Here is a 19437-nt window from a genome sequence, read left to right as displayed (position 1 = left end):
GAGAGGGAGAAAGAGTGAGTAAAATGAATTTCATACTCACACTACATGACATTTATCAATTGCAATCTGTTACTTTGTCTGCATAGGCTCACACACCACGTGATCAAGCACTGATTAGGCTTACACACTGTACAATCTTTCACCTGGGAGGAATTTTGATAAAGAGTGCCTGAACTCCATTCCACAATCTTATGAAAATAAACTTCTATCATGCAACTTTGCCTAAATGGAGCTTGTGCAACCTTTTGTAGACATTTCTGCACTCATTTGGCAAACTGTTTTCTTTCTTGACCTGTTTTTGATCATTTTAGGGCTTCATCTCAAAACAAAGTTCACGTTCTTGACAGAGTTCTATCAGCCTCCCCGATTTTACCGAATTATTGCAGAATGAGTGCCCTTTACCATATCTGTTGCTGAAATGTTTGTTCCTAGATTGTCCCTTGAGAGTTTCCTTTTGCGCTCACATTGGCTGTTGCATACCAATCAGATTCTGATATCATGCGCATGTTACATACAGAGTTGGAAGAAGGTGAGTGAATTTGGCATGACATTCCTGTTAATATTTAAAGTTCTCACCAGCTGAGGTGACCCCCATGATGCAACAGGAAGCTGACAGTAGTAATCGCCACCAGAACAAGGAATATCTTCTTCTGAGACATTTCTTAATGCCTGTTACTAAAAGAGAAAGAGAGAGAGAGAGAGAGAGAAAGAGAGAGAGAGAGAGAGAGAGAGAGAGAGAGAGAGAGAGAGAGAGAGAGAGAGAGAGATGACTTTGAACAACTGGTAACATTCCTTTGCATGTTCATGGTTTGAGCACTGTTTGATTTACTAATCACAAGAACATTTTAACAAAATGACACAGAAGTGAGAGAACAGTTTCTTGTGAAGAGTTGTGCTTGTGTGTGAGATGGAGTGAGGGACATGGTAAGACAGAGCAAAAGAAGAGATAGCAGGAACAAGAAGCTAGCAGCTAGAGTTGGGTGACAGCTTCTCTACGTCACCTGACAAGTCCACGGGGCCTGGGAAAGATTCCAAGCGAGTCGGTGCCTCCTTTACTCTCACTTGCATTACAAAGCCTGCCCCTGGCACCCGATTACACTATCTCATTTCTCTCCTCCATTCACTTTAGCCATCTTAAATAACCCTTTAACACAAGTTCCCTTTTCCCATTGATCAAACCCTGATACGCAGCAGTTAAATTAGCATTATCATTACCAAAGGGCTAGCTATCTCGCTACTCAATATGGTAAAACAAGCAGGGCTGAGTCAGGACTTAGACCTACATAGTGCTATTGAAGGAGGATAAACTATAGTCTGTGAGGTAAGCTAAGATACGCTTCTGGCTGTACGTTAAAATGGAATTGACTTACAGATCCTGCACCTTAACTAATGTTACACATATTTACACTGTAAAAATGCTGCACGTTTACAGCATAAACACTGCAATAATCTACTTTATTCCCTAAATACCTTAAAAAATGAATTAAAAACAGACTGCTGTAAACAGTGATGCATTCTGTGAGAAACAGGTCAAGCTTCTTGTTAAAGAAGTTAATAAGCTGGATTTTATAGGGATTAGCTGTTATTTGCAAAGCATATAGAGAATGTAGCCAGGACAGACTTGAACAGCCTGTCTATGAATGTTGTAGTGATTCAGATGGAGGTTCCCAGCATTCCCTACAGTTCATTTCACATCATTTTTTTTCAGATATTATTCATACTTCAAAGATATGTTTAAATGCACTTTACATGATAGTTTGTTAAATAAGCCAGACATTAAAATAGACATTACAGTGGTTCTTAAAGACTGAAATTAGTGTATATAACTTACTGTTATATACAGTACAGTTAACTTTGTGGTTATGTACTATACAGTTATCTATTATACAGTTAACTGTAAATAAAGAACAGTAATATGATGATTTATAACCATAATGTCTAATTGTCTCATTGAAATAATTAAATAAATTAACTACCTAGTCACCTTTTGCACTGATAATATCTTTTCCTTTTAATCATCAAGCATTTTAGCCAAGTTAAATGAGCTTCTTCAATTTTAAGTTTAAGGGTCTATGTAATTCAAATGGAGGCTAAAACATCTCTTGAATTTTGTTATTGTGGCTGCACACATACACTATATTGGCAAAAGTATTCACTCACCCATCCAAATAATTGAATCAAGTGTTCCAATCACCTCTATGGCCACAGGTGCAAAAAACCAAGCACCTAGGCCTGCAGACTGCTTCTACAAACATTTGTGAAAGAATGGGTTCCTCTCAGGAGCTCAGTGAATTCCAGCAAGGTATCGTGATAGGATGCCACCTGTGCATCAAGTCCAGTCATGACATTTCACCAACTGTCAGTGGTATTTTCACTCCATCGGAGTCAATTGCTACAGACCTCTAAACTTCATGTGGCCTTCAGATTAGCTCAAGAACAGCATAGAGAGCTTCATTGAATGGGTTTCCATGGCCCAGCAGCTGCATCCAAGCCTTACATCACCCAGCGCAATGCAAAGCATGGAATGCAGTGGTGTAAAGCACATAATCACTGGACTCAAGAGTGGTAGAGACGTGTTCTCTGGAGTGAAGAATCACGCTTCTCCGTCTGGCAATCCGATGGACGAGTCTGGAGAATGGTACTTGTCTGACTGCATTGTGCCAAGTGTAAAGTTTGGTGGAGGGGGGATTATGGTGTGGGGTTGTTTTTCAGGAGTTGAGCTTGGCCCCTTAGTTCCAGTGAAAGGAACTCGTAATGTTTCAGCAGACCAAGGGATTTTGGACAATTTCATGCTCCCAACTTTGTGGGAACAGTTTGGGGACGGGCCTTTCTTTTCCTACATGACTGTGAGCGAGTTTAGTGTGGAAGAACTTGACTGGCCTGCATGAAAAAAAGATGCTGAGATAATGCTGACTTTTTCTCAGTCTTTCAATGCATAAAAAATGAATTTGAGAGGTGCTTTTATGATTTTATACTTTCCTATTTGCTTAAAGGAGAGGTTAGGTAGATTTCTGTTTATGCATCCTTAAACAAAGTCTGTATGTGCATCATATTCAGTTAGAGACACAATATTTTAATAATAACTTATGGCCTTTCATGTCATCATTGTGATTTTGAGCACTACAAATAGTACTACAGTATATGGTATGGGGCGGCACGGTGGCGTGGTGGGTAGCGCTGTCGTCTCACAGCGAGGAGGGCCTGGGTTCGATTCCCCGGCCGGGTGACCAGGGTCCTCTCTGTGTGGAGTTTGCATGTTCTCCCCGTGTCTGCGTGGGTTTCCTCCGGGTTCTCCGGTTTCCTCCCACAGTCCAAAGACATGCAGTCAGGCCGATTGGACATGCTAAATTGCCCCTAGGTGTGAGTGTGTGAGTGGCTGTCTGTGTCTGTGTGTCTGCCCTGTGATGGACTGGCGACCTGTCCAGGGTGTATCGTGCCTTTCGCCCGAAGACTGCTGGGATAGGCTCCAGCACCCCCCCGCGACCCTGACGGAGAAGCGGCTTGGAAAATGGATGGATGGATGGATGGATATATGGTATGACCGGGGTTGGAAGGGTGGCTGTGTTATGGTAAACATTTATGAAACTTTTTTGTTGTGTCATCTTGTGTTATTATAAAATCTAAAAAAAATAAATAAATAAACAGTGAACACAGTGCACAATTCTCAACTCTTCATTTAATAAATGTCAAACCATCTATCTAACAATTGCTAAAAGTGCTGCTAACTAAGACTGAGGAGTTGGTTCGCATTAGCCCAGCTAGCATAAGAGCTCTGCTCACCACAGAACATGTTAGATTCTGGCTAATTAAATTACTGACACAAGTTTAGATGATGATTATAATTTGAGGGAGTGAAGTCGAGCAACTGGGAACATTTCTTTTGGCCAACAAATTTTCTCTGCCAACGAGATGTAAAGTCAAGAATTACCTGGCATTTATTGATTGGAAATGTGCAGGTCATTTAAGCTAGTGGCCTTGAAAAAACAAAACTCTGAATTTGTCATGCTTTCTAAGCCCAAAACGCTTCTGTCAAACCCCAAACTGTGATCAATAAAAGGAACAAACACCTGAGCAGCTGTCCACAACTTCAGCTTAATCTTTCACTCTGTCAGAATGAAGACCGCAGCAGGACCTCTCCACTGCCCTCTTAACCAGATGGCAAAACCCAAGCAGTGGCTCGATGTTTAGGGCAGATAGCACCACAAAGCTGCGGCTGGGCTGCTTTTTACCAACTGTAACACAAGCTTCCCCCCGGCCCACCAAGCACTGGGCCCTGCACCGGGCCTGCAGGGACGCAGCTGGATCAAGTATCAGGCTAAAGCTCATAAGAAAGGGATTTAAGAGCCAGTTCGACGGCGAGTGCCTAAACACTGCACACACAAAAAACATCCCCACATACCCCCCTTTAATTAAACAGGCCAGATTGGGTTTCCAACGATCCACAAAGATATGACAGCAGAAAGAGGGAAACCTGATAACCACATAGAGACACCAAGATTTAGTTCTGAGAGAGAGAGAGAGAGAGAGAGAGAGAGAGAACAAAAGAGCTCCATATAGAGGAAGATGGACACAAGGAGCAAGACATCTACATAATATATTTGTATTTTTTTATTTACATTAAACAATAATTTTTCAAATTTCTGTGTAGTTTTGTAGCTGATGTGAGTAGCAATCAGGTAAGACAATGTTGCCATTTTATTTAACCCTCTGGGGTCAACGGGGCATTTTCAATTTTTTGCGTATATTTTTAAATATGCATTTAAAGACACTTGCATATGACATGATACTCATGCATTGAAAAGGTTCACAACAATCTCAGCTCTCTCTTTAATGAGGCCCTTTTGACCTGGAGCACTGTGTAAGGAAATCATTCAGCCCTAAATCTCCAGTTTAAAAAATTCTTCATATCTCTTGTGAAAACATAGCTTCACTCATGTGGACGAATTGCTTTGGTGCTTGAAATGGGTTTACCAAAGTCTTAGGTTCACAAAAGTAGTGGACTGTATGAATAGAATAGTAGACAGTGGCTGCAAAATTTTGACACTTTTTATTTTTTACTGTGTCTGGAGATTTTGAATGTGATGGGTAAGGCCTTAGTGATTTCCTGAATGTCCATTATTCAGTTTTAAGAAAAATATAGACAGACACACGTTACATCAGTTACAAATGAGAAGAAGATGACAGACACAAATGCACCAATTACAAACAGTGCAGATAACAGATAACATGTATCTCAACTTGTCTTCATTGGCTTTTTACTCCAGATGTGAGTCACGTATGATCTTGCAAAAACAGAATCAAAAGGGCAATTCGACAGATTCGGCAACTGTTTTAGCCATATTTCTGCACTGTGTTATCGCCAAGACATTAACACAAACACTGTGAAGCAATAATTTAACACACAGGTGTGTTCAGTGACAAAAGAGGGTTCAAGTCCCTGTCTATATATTTTCAATTTTGTTTTTGATAGCAAATATATATGCTGCAGTAAAGGCATTCACAAGTGTCATGTTAAAGAAATATTTATACATTTATAATACAATTTAATAGTAGATAAATGCTCCAAAAATTCAGAACTGCTGCCTGCTCAGAAGTGTATGGATGTGTCAGAATGCAAAATGACAGTTGTCTCTCCCAGGCAACATAAACAACTTAGCTTCAGTGGCAGTGCTGAATGAAACCGTCAATCGATACGGAAATTTTAGAGATCAAACTGCATTTTGCAGCTATTTTTAGAAAACTCGTCTTATGACGGGTAGATCACAGACATCTAGTGTCTGATATTTGAATGCTTAGCACTGACATTATATCCATAACCCATAGCCTCTTGGGCTGTGCTGCTGAGGTCACACAAGCTCCTGTTATGCATGGTCATATTTGCAAAGTAATATCTTGTTTCCCTATCAGGTGCCGCACCTGTAAAGCACACGTGCGGAGAAATGAGCCTTGTTAAGCAACTAATGTTTTAGCTTTTTATTTCTATAGTTAAGGTGAACCACTTTCTATAAAGCTCTCAGGAATGAAGTTTCACACTTAGGCCCAATCCCATTTCACCCCTTGCCCCTAATACTTAGCCTTACCCCTCCGTTTTCCATGTTCACGTCTAGGGGTAGGGTTGTCCCGATTGTTGTTGAGATGGAGGGGTAGGGTGAAGTGTTAGGGCTATTCGGCCCTTCAAACTGAGATTTTTCAGAGGGTTATGAGAAAATTCCCAGAATGCTCTGCGAATCATCAGCAAGATGACTGCACAAGCGACCAAAGAGACACATAAATGTAGTTTCTCTGTTAAAAAGCTGTTGTGTTGTAAGAACCATTGTAATAGCGTTTTATGTTAATTTCCTTCATAACATGGATAAAAATGGCTAGTAACACGCTGATTTCTCGGTCGCTACTGGGGGTTAATTTCCCCTTCCACCTTAAATGGTGCAGCAGTTATGTTCTGGTACCTGAGGCTGCTGCACCATTTAAGGAGGAACGCGAAAATTTGATGATGAAGCTGGCAATTAGAAAGCTAAGCTCAGCTTCTTATCACCGAAGCATTTTTGATGGCGATAATATATAATTGCCCCCCTCTTTGAAGGCGTATGATGCCCTAAATGCATTTAAGCAGTGAGGAGCTGAACTCCTCTGCTGTCACTGCAGACCAGCAGGGTCGCCTACAGAGCAGCGCTAGCAGCTGTTAATGAAGTGATGTAGGGTTTTGTTTGTACTCTTTTTTTATTCCGTGACTCGTTAGATAGATTCATGCGTAAAATTGAAGCTGTAAATGAATTGCGAGTGAATGAATGCTTTTCAGTCTCCTTCGGATAAATGGCAAATGTCAGTGTGATCTACTATTATTGCTATAGTATGGAGACAAAGCAGGAAAACACGTCCTGATTATTTTTTCAGGCTATTTTAAATATGATTCACCTGTCCTGTCATGCCCAACAAAATTAGCATACCTGTTTCCACCTTAGTGACTGCAAGAAATAGTATTGGTTTATTTGAGATCTTAACACTGTTACAATGACATACCTATGTTCTATCTTTCCAGGGACTCAACAAGAAACCAGACAGCTCATCCGGTTCCGAGCAGAGAATGAGCAGAGTATTCTAAAATCAAAAAGTGCTGCAAAACCACTTTAGGAGTGAGTCATTTGTTTTAAAGCTGCTCCAGTACATATAACCATCTGATAATCGCATATAGATGCCCAAAAAAGTCATTTCAAAAATCTCTTAACAGAAAAGACAAAAAGTATTCTTTCTTGCAAGGTCATAGAAGAAAAAAACAAATGTTATGGATAATAGTTAAAAGAAAATCATGAAAATGATTAGACAGAGGCTTTAATATCCAAAACAACCTCACAGTAAACCCCAGTGTTGCAATTCCTTCATTGACTTGAGTGAATAAAACTTCAAAGATATTCAGAAGTTTTACTGAAATAAACATACTGAGTGTGTTAAATAAGTACTTCTTTTTTGTGAAATTGGTAAATGTTGATTCAGCACAGTCCTGTTTAAGTAAAAGGAAATGACATTTTGATTTACTGACGTTTGTAGACAGAAAGGTAGCTGAAAGTGGAACTCCCCAACAGCCTAGCAGTTTTGTGTTTGTCCCTTTATCATTTTTAATGAGCTATTTGTCAAATTTGGGGTTATAGCATGTAACATTTTAAAGGTCCAGTTGAGATACATTTTACAAGTACACAAAACCAATTTAATCCCCAGAAATGGGTGACTATGATCATTTTGAGGGCAACACTGTGTTACTTGTAAATGGAGTACATTTACTGTTATTAGACACTGATATTCATGTTGTTTTATTAGTAAGTGTTTGCTGCAAAGCACAAATGGAACAGGTGAGCTGCTGCTCCGCTCAAATGAAAATCTGCACCGACACCCTCACAGCCCTTTGTGGATAAAATCATTCATCTCTGCTTTTGATTTCGAGCAAGCAGTCTGAGGTCCTTTCATAACATGTCTCCTATGAGTAATACACAGACAAGCAGTTGCCACAAAATCTTTGTGACTCATGTCATTTAGACTGGTGATTACGTAAAAGGTAAAATTATAATTACTTCATTTCATCTTCTTTTCGATTTTGACATTTTGAGTCCCATCAACTGAAAATACTTTTAATTTTTATTAATTTCTTATTTTTAATCATTTAAGTACTAAACAAGTAAGCATATACAGTATATACAACCCCAATTCTAATGAAGTTGGGATGTTGTGTAAAACATAAATAAAAACAGAATACTATGATTTGTAAATACACTACAAAGAAAAGATATTTAATGTTCAAACGGATAAACTTTATTGTTTTTTGCAAATATTCACTCATTTTGAATTTGATGCCTGCAACACATTACAAAGAAGTTGGGACAGGGGCGTGTTTACCACTGTGTTACATCACCTTTCCTTTTAACAACACTCAATAAGCGTTTGGGAACTGAGGACACTAAATGTTGAAGCTTTGAAGGTGGAATTCTTTGCTTGATGTACAACTTCAGTAGCTCAACAGTCCGGGGTCTCCGTTGTCGTATTTTGCGCTTCATAATGCGCCACACATTTTCAATGGGAGACAGGTCTGGACTGCAGGCAGGCCAGTCTAGTACCCACACTCTTTTACTACGAAGCCACCCTGTTGTAACACGTGCAGAATGTGGCTTGGCATTGTCTTGCTGAAATAAGCAGGACGTCCCTGAAAAAGACGTTGCTTGGATGGCAGCATATGTTGCTCCAAAACCTGTATGTACCTTTCAGCATTAATGGTGCCTTCACAGATGTGCCAGTTACCCCTGCCATGGGCACTAACACACCCCCACACCATCAGAGATGCTGGCTTTTGAACTTTGCGCTGATAACAATCCAGACAGTCCTTTTCCTCTTTGGCCCGGAGGACACGACGTCCTTGATTTCCAAATCCAATTTGAAATGTGGACGCGTCAGACCACAGGACACTTTTCCACTTTGTGTCAGTCCATCTCAGTTGAGCTCAGGCCCAGAGAAGCCCGCAGGGTTTCTGGGTGTTGTTGATATGTGGCTTTCGCTTTGCATGGCAGAGTTTTAACTTGCACTTGTAGATGGAGCGACGAACTGTGTTCACTGACAGTGGTTTTCTGAAGTGTTCCTGAGCCCATGTGGTTAATATCCATTACAGAATGATGTGGGTTTTTAATGCAGTGCTGCCTGAAGGATCGAAGGTCAGAGGCATTCAGTGTTGGTTTTCTGCCTTGCTGCTTACTTGCAGAGATTTCTCCAGATTCTCTGAATCTTTTGATGATATTATGGACTGTAGATGATGAAACCCCTAAATTCTTTGCAATTGCACATTGAGAAACATTGTTCTCAACAATGTTGTTCACAAAGTAGTGAACCTCGCCCCGTCCTTGCTTGTGAGCGACTGAGCCTTTCAGGGATGCTCCCTTTATACCCAATCATGACACTCACCTGTTTCCAATTAACCTGTTCACCTGTGGAATGTTCCAAACAGGTGTTTTTTGAGCATTCCTCAACTTTCCCAGTCTTTTGTTGCCCCTGTCCCAACTTCTTTGGAAAGTGTTGCAGGCATCAAATTCAAAATGTGTGAATATTTGCAAAAAACAATAAAGTTTATCTGTTTGAACATTAAATATCTTATCGTTGTAGTGTGTTCAATTGAATATAGATTGAAAAGGATTTGCAAATCATCGTATTCTGTTTTTATTTATGTTTTACACAACGTCCCAACTTCATTGGAATTGGGGTTGTACATGTGAATATCCCAGAACTTTGGGCTAAATGAATTTAAAAAATATTAAGGAAACTAATCATCCATTTTCTGCTACGTACTGAAAAATCTGAAAACATAAAACACGTAATCTGAAACATAAAACGATATTCTTGATAGACATTATTTTGCCTTACACCTTGCATGTATCTCTCCAGCATGTATGGATTTAAAAATATGTTTTAAGTCAAAATCGTACCTCAAAATTATAGCAAAGTAATGTTTCAGGCATCAGGCAATGTCTTCCTAAATATTTATCGTAATAACTTTCTGTGAGGGAGCTTTAAGAGACATTAAACTCTTCAGATGTCTGGTTCCTATTGCCACCAATTCAGGGTCTGTAAAGTTTCGCACATTAAATCCCTCTTAATTGCTTTGTTAAAGGTTTAAGGGCTTATATTCAATATACAATAAATGTGCACTACTACATTCGTAAAAAAAAAAAAAAAAAAGAAAAGTAGTAAATAGCCAACGGTCCCCCTTAGATTATTTACACTGTTAAAATCTGATCAGAAAACAATAGCAGTACTGGCTATTATTTCATATTTATTTAATTTTCAGTGCTTTCATAAAATACAAGAGTTTTACTGAAGTTCAATTAACTTAAATGCATAGTGGTAAGAAAGGAGCTGGAGTCTGGCCGGAAGGTGAGTATAATCCCTCAAATGAAATCCTGTATACTATACATCATAGACATTTCAGGTTGACCCACATAAGATGGCAAATGCATGTGTTTACATAAAGTAACAACAGCAAATTGTACTGTATCACACAATGCTGCAGGTAAAGCTCATTCATTACGTATTACATATAAGCTATCTATCGCATTAAACTCAGACAAAGCCTGAATGGACATGGCGAAAGCATCGAGATTAGAATTTGATCTGAGCTTTTGTTTGAATTAAAATGTGGCTTTTTGAAGCACAAAGAGGCAGGCTGTGATTCTACAGCACTGAGAGGCTGCATTGTGGCCCAGCGGATGGATAGCCTCTCTCTGTCCAGAGAGAAGACAGGTGGACTACTGTGTGACTTAGTGCTAGTAGTTTAGGTTGCGCATGCATGGACACACACACACACACACACACACACACACACACACATAGATGCTTGGGGTTGGTGTTGCAGGCTTGTAAGTGTTGACTTTCTGACCTTTGTCACTTTCTATCTCATAAATTCTGATTTATTTGGCCAAACCTAATGTTGGTTTGGACAAGTCATGGGTTAGGCATTGTTTCTCAGATATCTGTTGAGCTGGGTTTGGGTTGAAATATTACATTCAGGTTTCTCCTAGCCTGTCTCCCAACTTTCAACAAATTTGAGCCTGTATTTTAGGTAATTCATTTCATACATTTTTGCTGGTTGATGGATGTATGGATGATCTAATTGTTCTTACATGGTTCTTTAAGGACTGTGTTATTCATGAGATTTGTAACATTAAAAAACTTTTTATAGGTGTTTTAAGAACATCTACATCATGTAAAGATTCTGCACCAGAGGAGGCAAGAACCATTGAGTAAATTCAGATCAAGTCTTCAACGTAAGGTGTTAATCTAAGGGGAGACTGTGATAAAGGGAGGGACAGAACTCTCTCTAACTCGCTGGGCTGGAGTCCTAGGTGGCTTAAAGCTAGAAGGCCAGACTTTTTTTGAACAGTCATAGAACTGACATAGAATGGAGGAACAGGCAATAAATGTGCTGGCAAAGACTGTGAAAACTGTCATGGGAAATAACTGACAGAGATGATCATTTATAGGACGTTGTACTGGAAACGTTTCAGGCATGGTCCTCTCCCAAGATTGCAGTTATACCGTAACTCAATTTAGGAACCTATTTTTGAGAAAGTGGGGCAGAATTTTGTCGGGCTACAGTCTAGTTTAAACAGAACTTTGTTAGTCTACAGTTGAGTTTAGACTGTATTTTGTTAGGCTACAGCCTAAAGTGTAGACAGAATATTTTCAGGCTATAGTCATGTTCAAACAGAATTTTGACAGGCTACAGCTATGTTTAGACAGAATTTTGTTGGGCTACTGTCAAGATAAAAGAGTTTTGTTGGGCTATAGTTGAGTTTTGAAAGAGTTTTGTTGGGCTACAGTTTTTTGACAGACTATTGTCTGGTTACACTTGAGATTAGACAGAATTTTTCAGGCTACAGTTGAGTTTAGACAGAAGTTTTTGGGCTAGAGTCGTGTTTCAACAGACTTTTGTCAGGCTACAGCTGGATTCCGGCACAATATTTTCCAGGCTACAGCCAGTGATGTTATCTCTCTTTATTTATTTGTTTCACCACTATTTTACCACATTCCCTCCATATCTTGATTACTTCATGTAGTTTTTTCTTGTTCTGTCTTCACTGACATATTGGTATTTTAACTTATTTTAAAAAGTTACCTGGCTGCTTTAAATGTTTGCTTTAAACTTCAAATATGAAGTTAACCAAATGTATGATGCAGGTTAACTTACAACAATAAAATTATAATTAATTGTAGCACTTTCTACATTTTTATCAGTTTAAGGCAGGCAGGCTGCAACCTTTTTGAGTTAAAACAACAAATCTTTTTTGCTGTGTCACTCATTGCACACTTGCTCTGTTGCTCTCTCTTTCTGTTTTTTTTTTTGTCAGGGGTCAGTAGATCACCTCTAGCCTGAGGTCTTCCATCTCCTTCTTTATATGGGAAGGAAAAAGAGGTTAGTCTGGGGAAGGACAATGAGAGAGAGCAGTGAGGGCAAAGCAAACATCATGTGAATTCTAACCATGTAGTTCACTCACTGACATTGAACACAGTGTCTTTTATCATCAGGACACTTCAGAAAAACTTACTGAATAATTAATCCTTAATCCTGAATACCTTACAATGGGATTAACAAAACAGCAAAAATACAAATGTAGTATGGAATGAGATTAGAATCAACACTGTCGACAACTTCTGTGTTTGTTTCAAAAATGTAAAGTGAGAAATAATTAATACACACTCACAAAATGCTTTTATCATTGTTCATAACTGCATCTTCTAAAGAGTTAAACTCCTCCAATTTATCATGTACCTCCTTTGTCCTAGTTTCCATCAGTCATACTGTTTGCAAGCCATTGTCTTCCTCAGAAATATGTCGTGCAGGTAATTCATTTTGTAATTTTGTTCTGTTTGGACTCACAAAGTAAACATTAGGTGAGGGCTCAGCTACATAAATAAGTGTGTGTGTGTGTGTGTGTGTGTGTGTGTGTGTGTATGTGTGCGTGTGTGTGTGTTGACACAAATTATGTTAAAAGCGACAGAAATATGTTGGCCCACTAGTTTAGCTGTATTACTAAAGCATAAACACAAACACTCTTGTACGGTCTGCTGGAGTGAACTGGTGAGAAAGTGGGATAAACTGAAGGTCAGTGTTAAAACTGTGCGCATTTGCAAATCAGAATGTAGCACATCACTCAAAACATTTATATGTTATAATGCAACCATAAGGCATTATAAACATGATTATAAATATTTATAAAAATGAATTACACTGAAGTACACTTTATATCTATGTTTATTATACATTATGAAATGTTAATATAATGCATTATAAGTAGTGTTAATAACATGTTGTAATGTCAGTGACAAAGAAGTCAGTCCCAGCTTGGAGAATATAAAGATAAGATAGATTTCCAATATTTTATCAGTCACCGCTGGTGCTGTTAGGGCTGCATCTTTGGGGCTTCAGTCCTGAAAATTCAGATACTCCAAACAGTATAATATTGCATATGCAGTGTTAACTTAGTGTCAAGCTAACAGTGGTGTACATTAACAGTGGTGTACATTGACTTTCCCACATTGGGTAAAACATGACTGATAGCAGCACTAGTTTAATATCTGACATTTGAAGCCTGTAATGAACTTTATTTTGTATGTTTTAGTGTTTTAGTACATTTACCAGTAAATACTTCAAGTTGAAGCCTCACTCTTAACACTGGGGGAGGTTTTAGTAAAGTATGCTTCACTTTACTTCGAGCAGACAAATACAATCTATGAGCTCTTATAATTTGTTATGAACGGTACTTATAATGCATTATGTTAACAATTCATAATGTATAATAAGCATAGTTATAGCATGTAAAGCATTTTTATAAATATTTATAGCCATGTTTATGATGCCTTATGAGTGCATTATAACATGTTATGAATGTGTTTATAGATGCTTCCAAATGTGACATTCATAGAAAGTGTTACCAAAAAATTTGAGTTATACTATTTTTCATTTATCCCAGATGTAGACTATCAGACAGGATATGTTATGTTTGGTCTGTAAAAGTCTGAATTTTGCTTCTTTATTTTAGAGCTGGAGCTACAAGGCTAACGTTGCTAACAAATACTAGAAAGTCAATATATAGTCATCCAAATCCATTCCTTATAAACTTTTCTCTCAAAGTGCTCAAAATGCATCCAGGTCTTAATGAATGGTACGCAGACTTGTCCGTGTAGTTTAGAGCATAGTATGACTTACTGTGAACTATAAAAATGAACAAAACTTCAAAACATGTTTAGCTGTATAGAGCGGCCAACTATTTAAGACAACAGGTGCCGAATTCTGACTCCTCCTTAGAATCTAATGTCCCTTTATGTTTACATATTGCATACACATATAAAATCTAGATTATGTTTGCTGTGATCTACTGGGATTTACACTTACAACAGTCTCTAAGTTTAATCACAATGATTCAATCAAGAACATTCAGTAAGCAGCAGTTCTGAGGATGGAAACACCTTATTGATGAGAGAGGTCAAATGAGAATGCCCAAAATGGTTTGAGCTGACAGAAAGATAACTAAGATAACCAGTCTGTACAATTATGGTGAGCTGAAAAGCTGGGGAAATTTTTATTAGCAGACTTTGAACCTGTTAATACTTGTCAGTCTTCGCTTAAATGCCACTGCCTGTTTAAGCATTGCTGCAAACCATTTGCATTCCTATTTACGACCACAATTTACCATTGTCTAATGCCTACATCTAGCATGATAATGCACCATGTCATGAAGCCAAAGTCATCTCAAGCAGGTTTCATGAACAAGATGATGAGTTAAATGTTCTTCAGTAGCCTCCCCAGTCTTTGCGATGTGGTAGAAAGGAGAAAAACCTGCAGGACTTGCATGATGCAATAATGCCAATAAAGACCAGAATTGCAAAGGAATCTTTCCAACATATTGTAGAATTCATGCCACAAGGAATTGAGGCTGTTTTGAGAGCAAATGGAGGCCCTGCATGGTATAAGTATAATGTTCCTAATTACCTGTTTGGTGAGTTTATATAAACAAATTAACATTCATTAATCTCATTAATGTTTATGAAAAGAAACAAAAAAAATCTGCATTAATTTGTCTACATGACGTACAGATTCCTTTAAAAAATAACCTATATGCCATACCCTGTCTTAACCTGTCTAACACTATGTTAATAGAATAGAAATCAGTATTGTATTTGTTACTTATGATTTGAGTTTCATTAAAATCTCAATTATAAGGCTTTTTACTTTTTAAAGTTAAAGCACTGATTATTTTTTTTTAACAGTGAAACAAATGCTGATAAACAAGTGCTCAGAGCTCATTCGGAGAGCCCTGCTGTTTAATAAAGCAAGAAATCCTCCTCTGCCTCCTTGAGCTGTGTGCATTTGATGGAGGCATTATCTTCCAAATCCCTCAAATCAGTCTCAGACAGCAGGCCTGAAACTGCACATCAGCCAGCTTCAGACTTATGCACAAATATATGCTCAGTGTGGGCACTTAAAGCATAAATATCAGCGTCAAGTTTCTAACAGAATTCATCTCTTCCTGGAGATTTAAGATTGTTCTAGAACAGGTAAATTTGGCATTACAAATATATTTAAAAATGGGATTTAAATTTTAAATTCTGGTATAAATACCAGACATCTATTTAGGATGCTTTCATACTAGGGTCGCTGCTCGTCCATGGACTGTCCAGGTTTTTGGTTGCCTGTTTGGGAAAAATTAACTTACATTCTTGGACATCTATCCAAGACTCCAGGCATTTTGTATGTTAGTATTTCTTAAGACGTTTAACATGCTTTTTTATCCAATCAAACAATTTGTGCAGATCACACTTACCGTAAGGATAGCTGTTAGGGTAAGGTGTACAGTTAGTGACATTTTTAGGCCCTAGACAGCACTTCCACACAATACCTGAGAAGACTAGGCTGTGCAGCTGAACTAGCATCTATGTATTTTAGACTGCATTGTGAGCAAAACTACCTATCCATTGAATTTAATAAAACATCAAGCCACTGATCTAGGGAACAAGAATTTTTTCGTCTTTGTTTGGTCTTTGTATTGTATTATTTAGCGTCATTCTTCCAGCCTCCATTGTGTGTTTTTCCTGTGTTCATTTTCATCATGTCTGTCCTTCGTTCTCTCCGTGTTGGCTCGTTGACCCTGGACTGTCTAGACCCTGAAATTGGATCAAATTTATTAACCAATGGAGGCCTGGATTTGGAGTCACACACAAAATTAAAGTGGAAAAACACACTACAGGCTGATCCAACTTTGATGTGATGTCCTTAAAACAAGTCAAAATGAGGCTCAGTATTGTGTGTGGCCTCCACGTGCCTGTATGACCTCCCTACAACGCCTGGGCATGCTCCTGATGAGGTGACGGATGGTCTCCTGAGGGATCTCCTCCCAGACCTGGACTAAAGCATCCACCAACTCCTGGACAGTCTGTGGTGCAACGTGGCGTTGGTGGATGGAGCGAGACATGATGTCCCAGATGTGCTCAATCGGATTCAGGTCTGGGGAACGGGCGGGCCAGTCCATAGCTTCAATGCCTTCATCTTGCAGGAACTGCTGACACTCTCCAGCCACATGAAGTCTAGCATTGTCCTGCATTAGGAGGAACCCAGGGCCAACCGCACCAGCATATGGTCTCACAAGGGGTCTGAGGATCTCATCTCGGTACCTAATGGCAGTCAGGCTACCTCTGGCGAGCACATGGAGGGCTGTGCGGCCCTCCAAAGAAATGCCACCCCATACCATTACTGACCCACTGCCAAACCGGTCATGCTGAAGGATGTTGTAGGCAGCAGATCACTCTCCACGGCGTCTCCAGACTCTGTCACGTCTGTCACATGTGCTCAGTGTGAACCTGCTTTCATCTGTGAAGAGCACAGGGCGCCAGTGGCGAATTTGCCAATCCTGGTGTTCTCTGGCAAATGCCAAGCGTCCTGCACGGTGTTGGGCTGTGAGCACAACCCCCGTCTGTGGACGTCGGGCCCTCATACCATCCTCATGGAGTCGGTTTCTAACCGTTTGTGCAGACACATGCACATTTGTGGCCTGCTGGAGGTCATTTTGGACCTGGCAGTGCTCCTCCTGTTCCTCCTTGCACAAAGGCGGAGGTAGCGGTCATGCTGCTGGGTTGCTGCCCTCCTACGGCCTCCTCCACATCTCCTGGTGTACTGGCCTGTCTCCTGGTAGCGCCTCCAGCCTCTGGACACTGCACTGACAGACACAGCAAACCTTCTTGCCACAGTTCACATTGATGTGCCATCCTGGATGAGCTGCACTACCTGAGCCACTTGTGTGGGTTGTAGAGTCCGTCTCATGCTACCACGAGTGTGAAAGCACCACCAACATTCAAAAGTGACAAAACATCAGCCAGAAAGCAGAAAGGTACTGAGAAGTGGTCTGTGGTCCCCACCTGCAGAACCACTCCTTTATTGAGTGTGTCTTGCTAATTGCCAATAATTTCCACCTGTTGTCTATTCCATTTACACAACAGCTGTGAAATTGATTGTCAATCAGTGTTGCTTCCTAAGTGGACAGTTTGATTTCACAGAAGTTTGATTTACTTGGAGTTATATTGTGTTGTTTAAGTGTTCCCTTTATTTTTTGAGCAGTGTAGAATAGTGTGAATCTGACAGAACATACTAGTGCAGTGTAAAAGGAGGTGAACATTCTAGAATAGTGTGAATGGGAGAGCATGTTCTAGATTATCTCAACACATCTCACACACTTGTATGGCACCAGGCGTTTGTTGGTTTGTGCTGGTGTTTGTTTGGTCTCTTGTTGGGGCTCTGGCCTTAATAAAATGTCTCTGCTTTTGTATATTACTACTCACTGTGCCCCACAACCTATAGACAGGTGCAGTAACTGTAGAGCAGTGCAGTGTGTCTTATAAAAGTCAATTAAGGACACAACCCAATTCTGATTTATTGTTTCTGGCAAAATAAATAAATAAACCCCAAAAACGCTGCACCAAATCAGTTCCTGTCCTGTGGTCCGGAATATTCCAAATGTTCTCTCCCTCCTGTTGAGTTCACTTCCGAATTAAAATGAGTGGTGAAAGGTATGAAGAGAGAGAGAAGAAGAGAGAGTGAGAATGTGTGTATGTTTGAGTATCGGGCAGTTTTTGGGGACCAAATGTTCGCAGTAGGATGCAGAACTTTCTTTTTTTTTTTATATTTGGGGACAGTTGACCCCCTGTTTGTACCCCTCAAAGAAAATTTCTTATTTTGCCAAAAAGCTGGAGCTTAGCCACGATTAGATGCTATAATACAGAGTTTCATGGAAATACCCTCATTAATGCAGAAACACTGTCTTTATGCTATGCATATGTGTAAGTATCTTTATGCTGTCTGTGTCTGTTTTGCTCTGGGTGAATATCAGGTTGGAATAATAATAAGAGCAGAATAATTATGTTTGGGCATCAGCCCCCCTGCAGGCATCAGGGATTAAGCTGTGTCTCTTTGCCAGGCCTTGTTAAACAGCCTAACATTTTTAAAACTATAGCATGAATTGTTTCCCAGTGGTTCAAACAGGCAGAGCACTCTAAACTAAAGAAAAATGCTTACTAATGTTTTCTTAATTCTTAATATATCGTCACTGTCAGAACAAAACCTCACATCTTCAAAATGGTCAGTTCAGATGAAGGAAAAACATAATGGAACATTTTTTCTAAATAATTTTGAGTGATTTCTATTGGTCCATCCATCAAGAAATTTTAATACAAGGAATAGGTAACATGACTTTTCAATGACAAATGGCAAAATGGAGATACAAGGTTTTTGCGCAGCAGTGACAATATACTGAGTTTGTGTCTCAGTGATATTAATACTGCACAGATTAGTCAACAAAGTTGAATAATCATCAACTTCTAAACAAAAAATGTTCTATAATTATCAATGATGCTCATGGAGTTCAAACAATATATTGTTTAATAATCTTTGTCTGTGTGATATGAACATCCTGACCAATGTTCTTTGGATGTTCTGATTTATCAAAGCTTTCCCTTGACCCAAAAAACACAAATTATTCTGGTCATGTCACATCACATCAAAATCTCACTGATGCATTTCCAATATATTAGAAGATATACTGTACTATAATTTCATTGGTATCTGTTCAAATCATGCAGCATGACAACTGGCACTTTTTGGCAATAGTTTATTAGGGAATTTTTAAATACTTTTTTGTTTTTCAAATATCACAATATTTGAAGCCATTATGTAACACTGTTCATTCAGTGTGTTCATTTAAGCATTCCCAACCATTTTAACATTTTTTCTTGCTCCTTGAGGAAGTCCAATATTAATTGTAGCTACCATCCAATACTTTGGCTAATCAAAGCTTCATTATATCAAATCAGGAATGCTGGTGATGGACTGGAACAAATCCAGTGTGATGGCTGGGGATGTGAAGG

At 39.1% G+C, this 19437-nt stretch overlaps 1 protein-coding gene across 2 annotated transcripts in view; it reads right to left on the bottom strand.

Moving 5' to 3' along the window:
• Nucleotides 1-19437, bottom strand: part of gal3st3 (galactose-3-O-sulfotransferase 3) — a 37358-nt gene that overhangs the window by 4108 nt on the left and 13813 nt on the right. Inside the window, exon 2 of one of the 2 annotated variants that reach the window (XM_017719083.2) lies at nucleotides 577-675. In XM_017719083.2, the coding sequence (XP_017574572.1) occupies nucleotides 577-659 (83 nt within the window). In that variant the 5' untranslated portion in view covers nucleotides 660-675. The remainder of the gene's footprint in view (nucleotides 1-576; nucleotides 676-19437) is intronic. The other variant, XM_037546972.1, reaches the window with a different exon arrangement.

Source organism: Pygocentrus nattereri, chromosome 2, assembly GCF_015220715.1.
Source record: "Pygocentrus nattereri isolate fPygNat1 chromosome 2, fPygNat1.pri, whole genome shotgun sequence".
Taxonomy (NCBI): Eukaryota; Metazoa; Chordata; class Actinopteri; order Characiformes; family Serrasalmidae; genus Pygocentrus; species Pygocentrus nattereri.
Note: the sequence above shows the minus strand (reverse complement) of the source record. Positions and strands in the feature narration are given on the sequence as shown.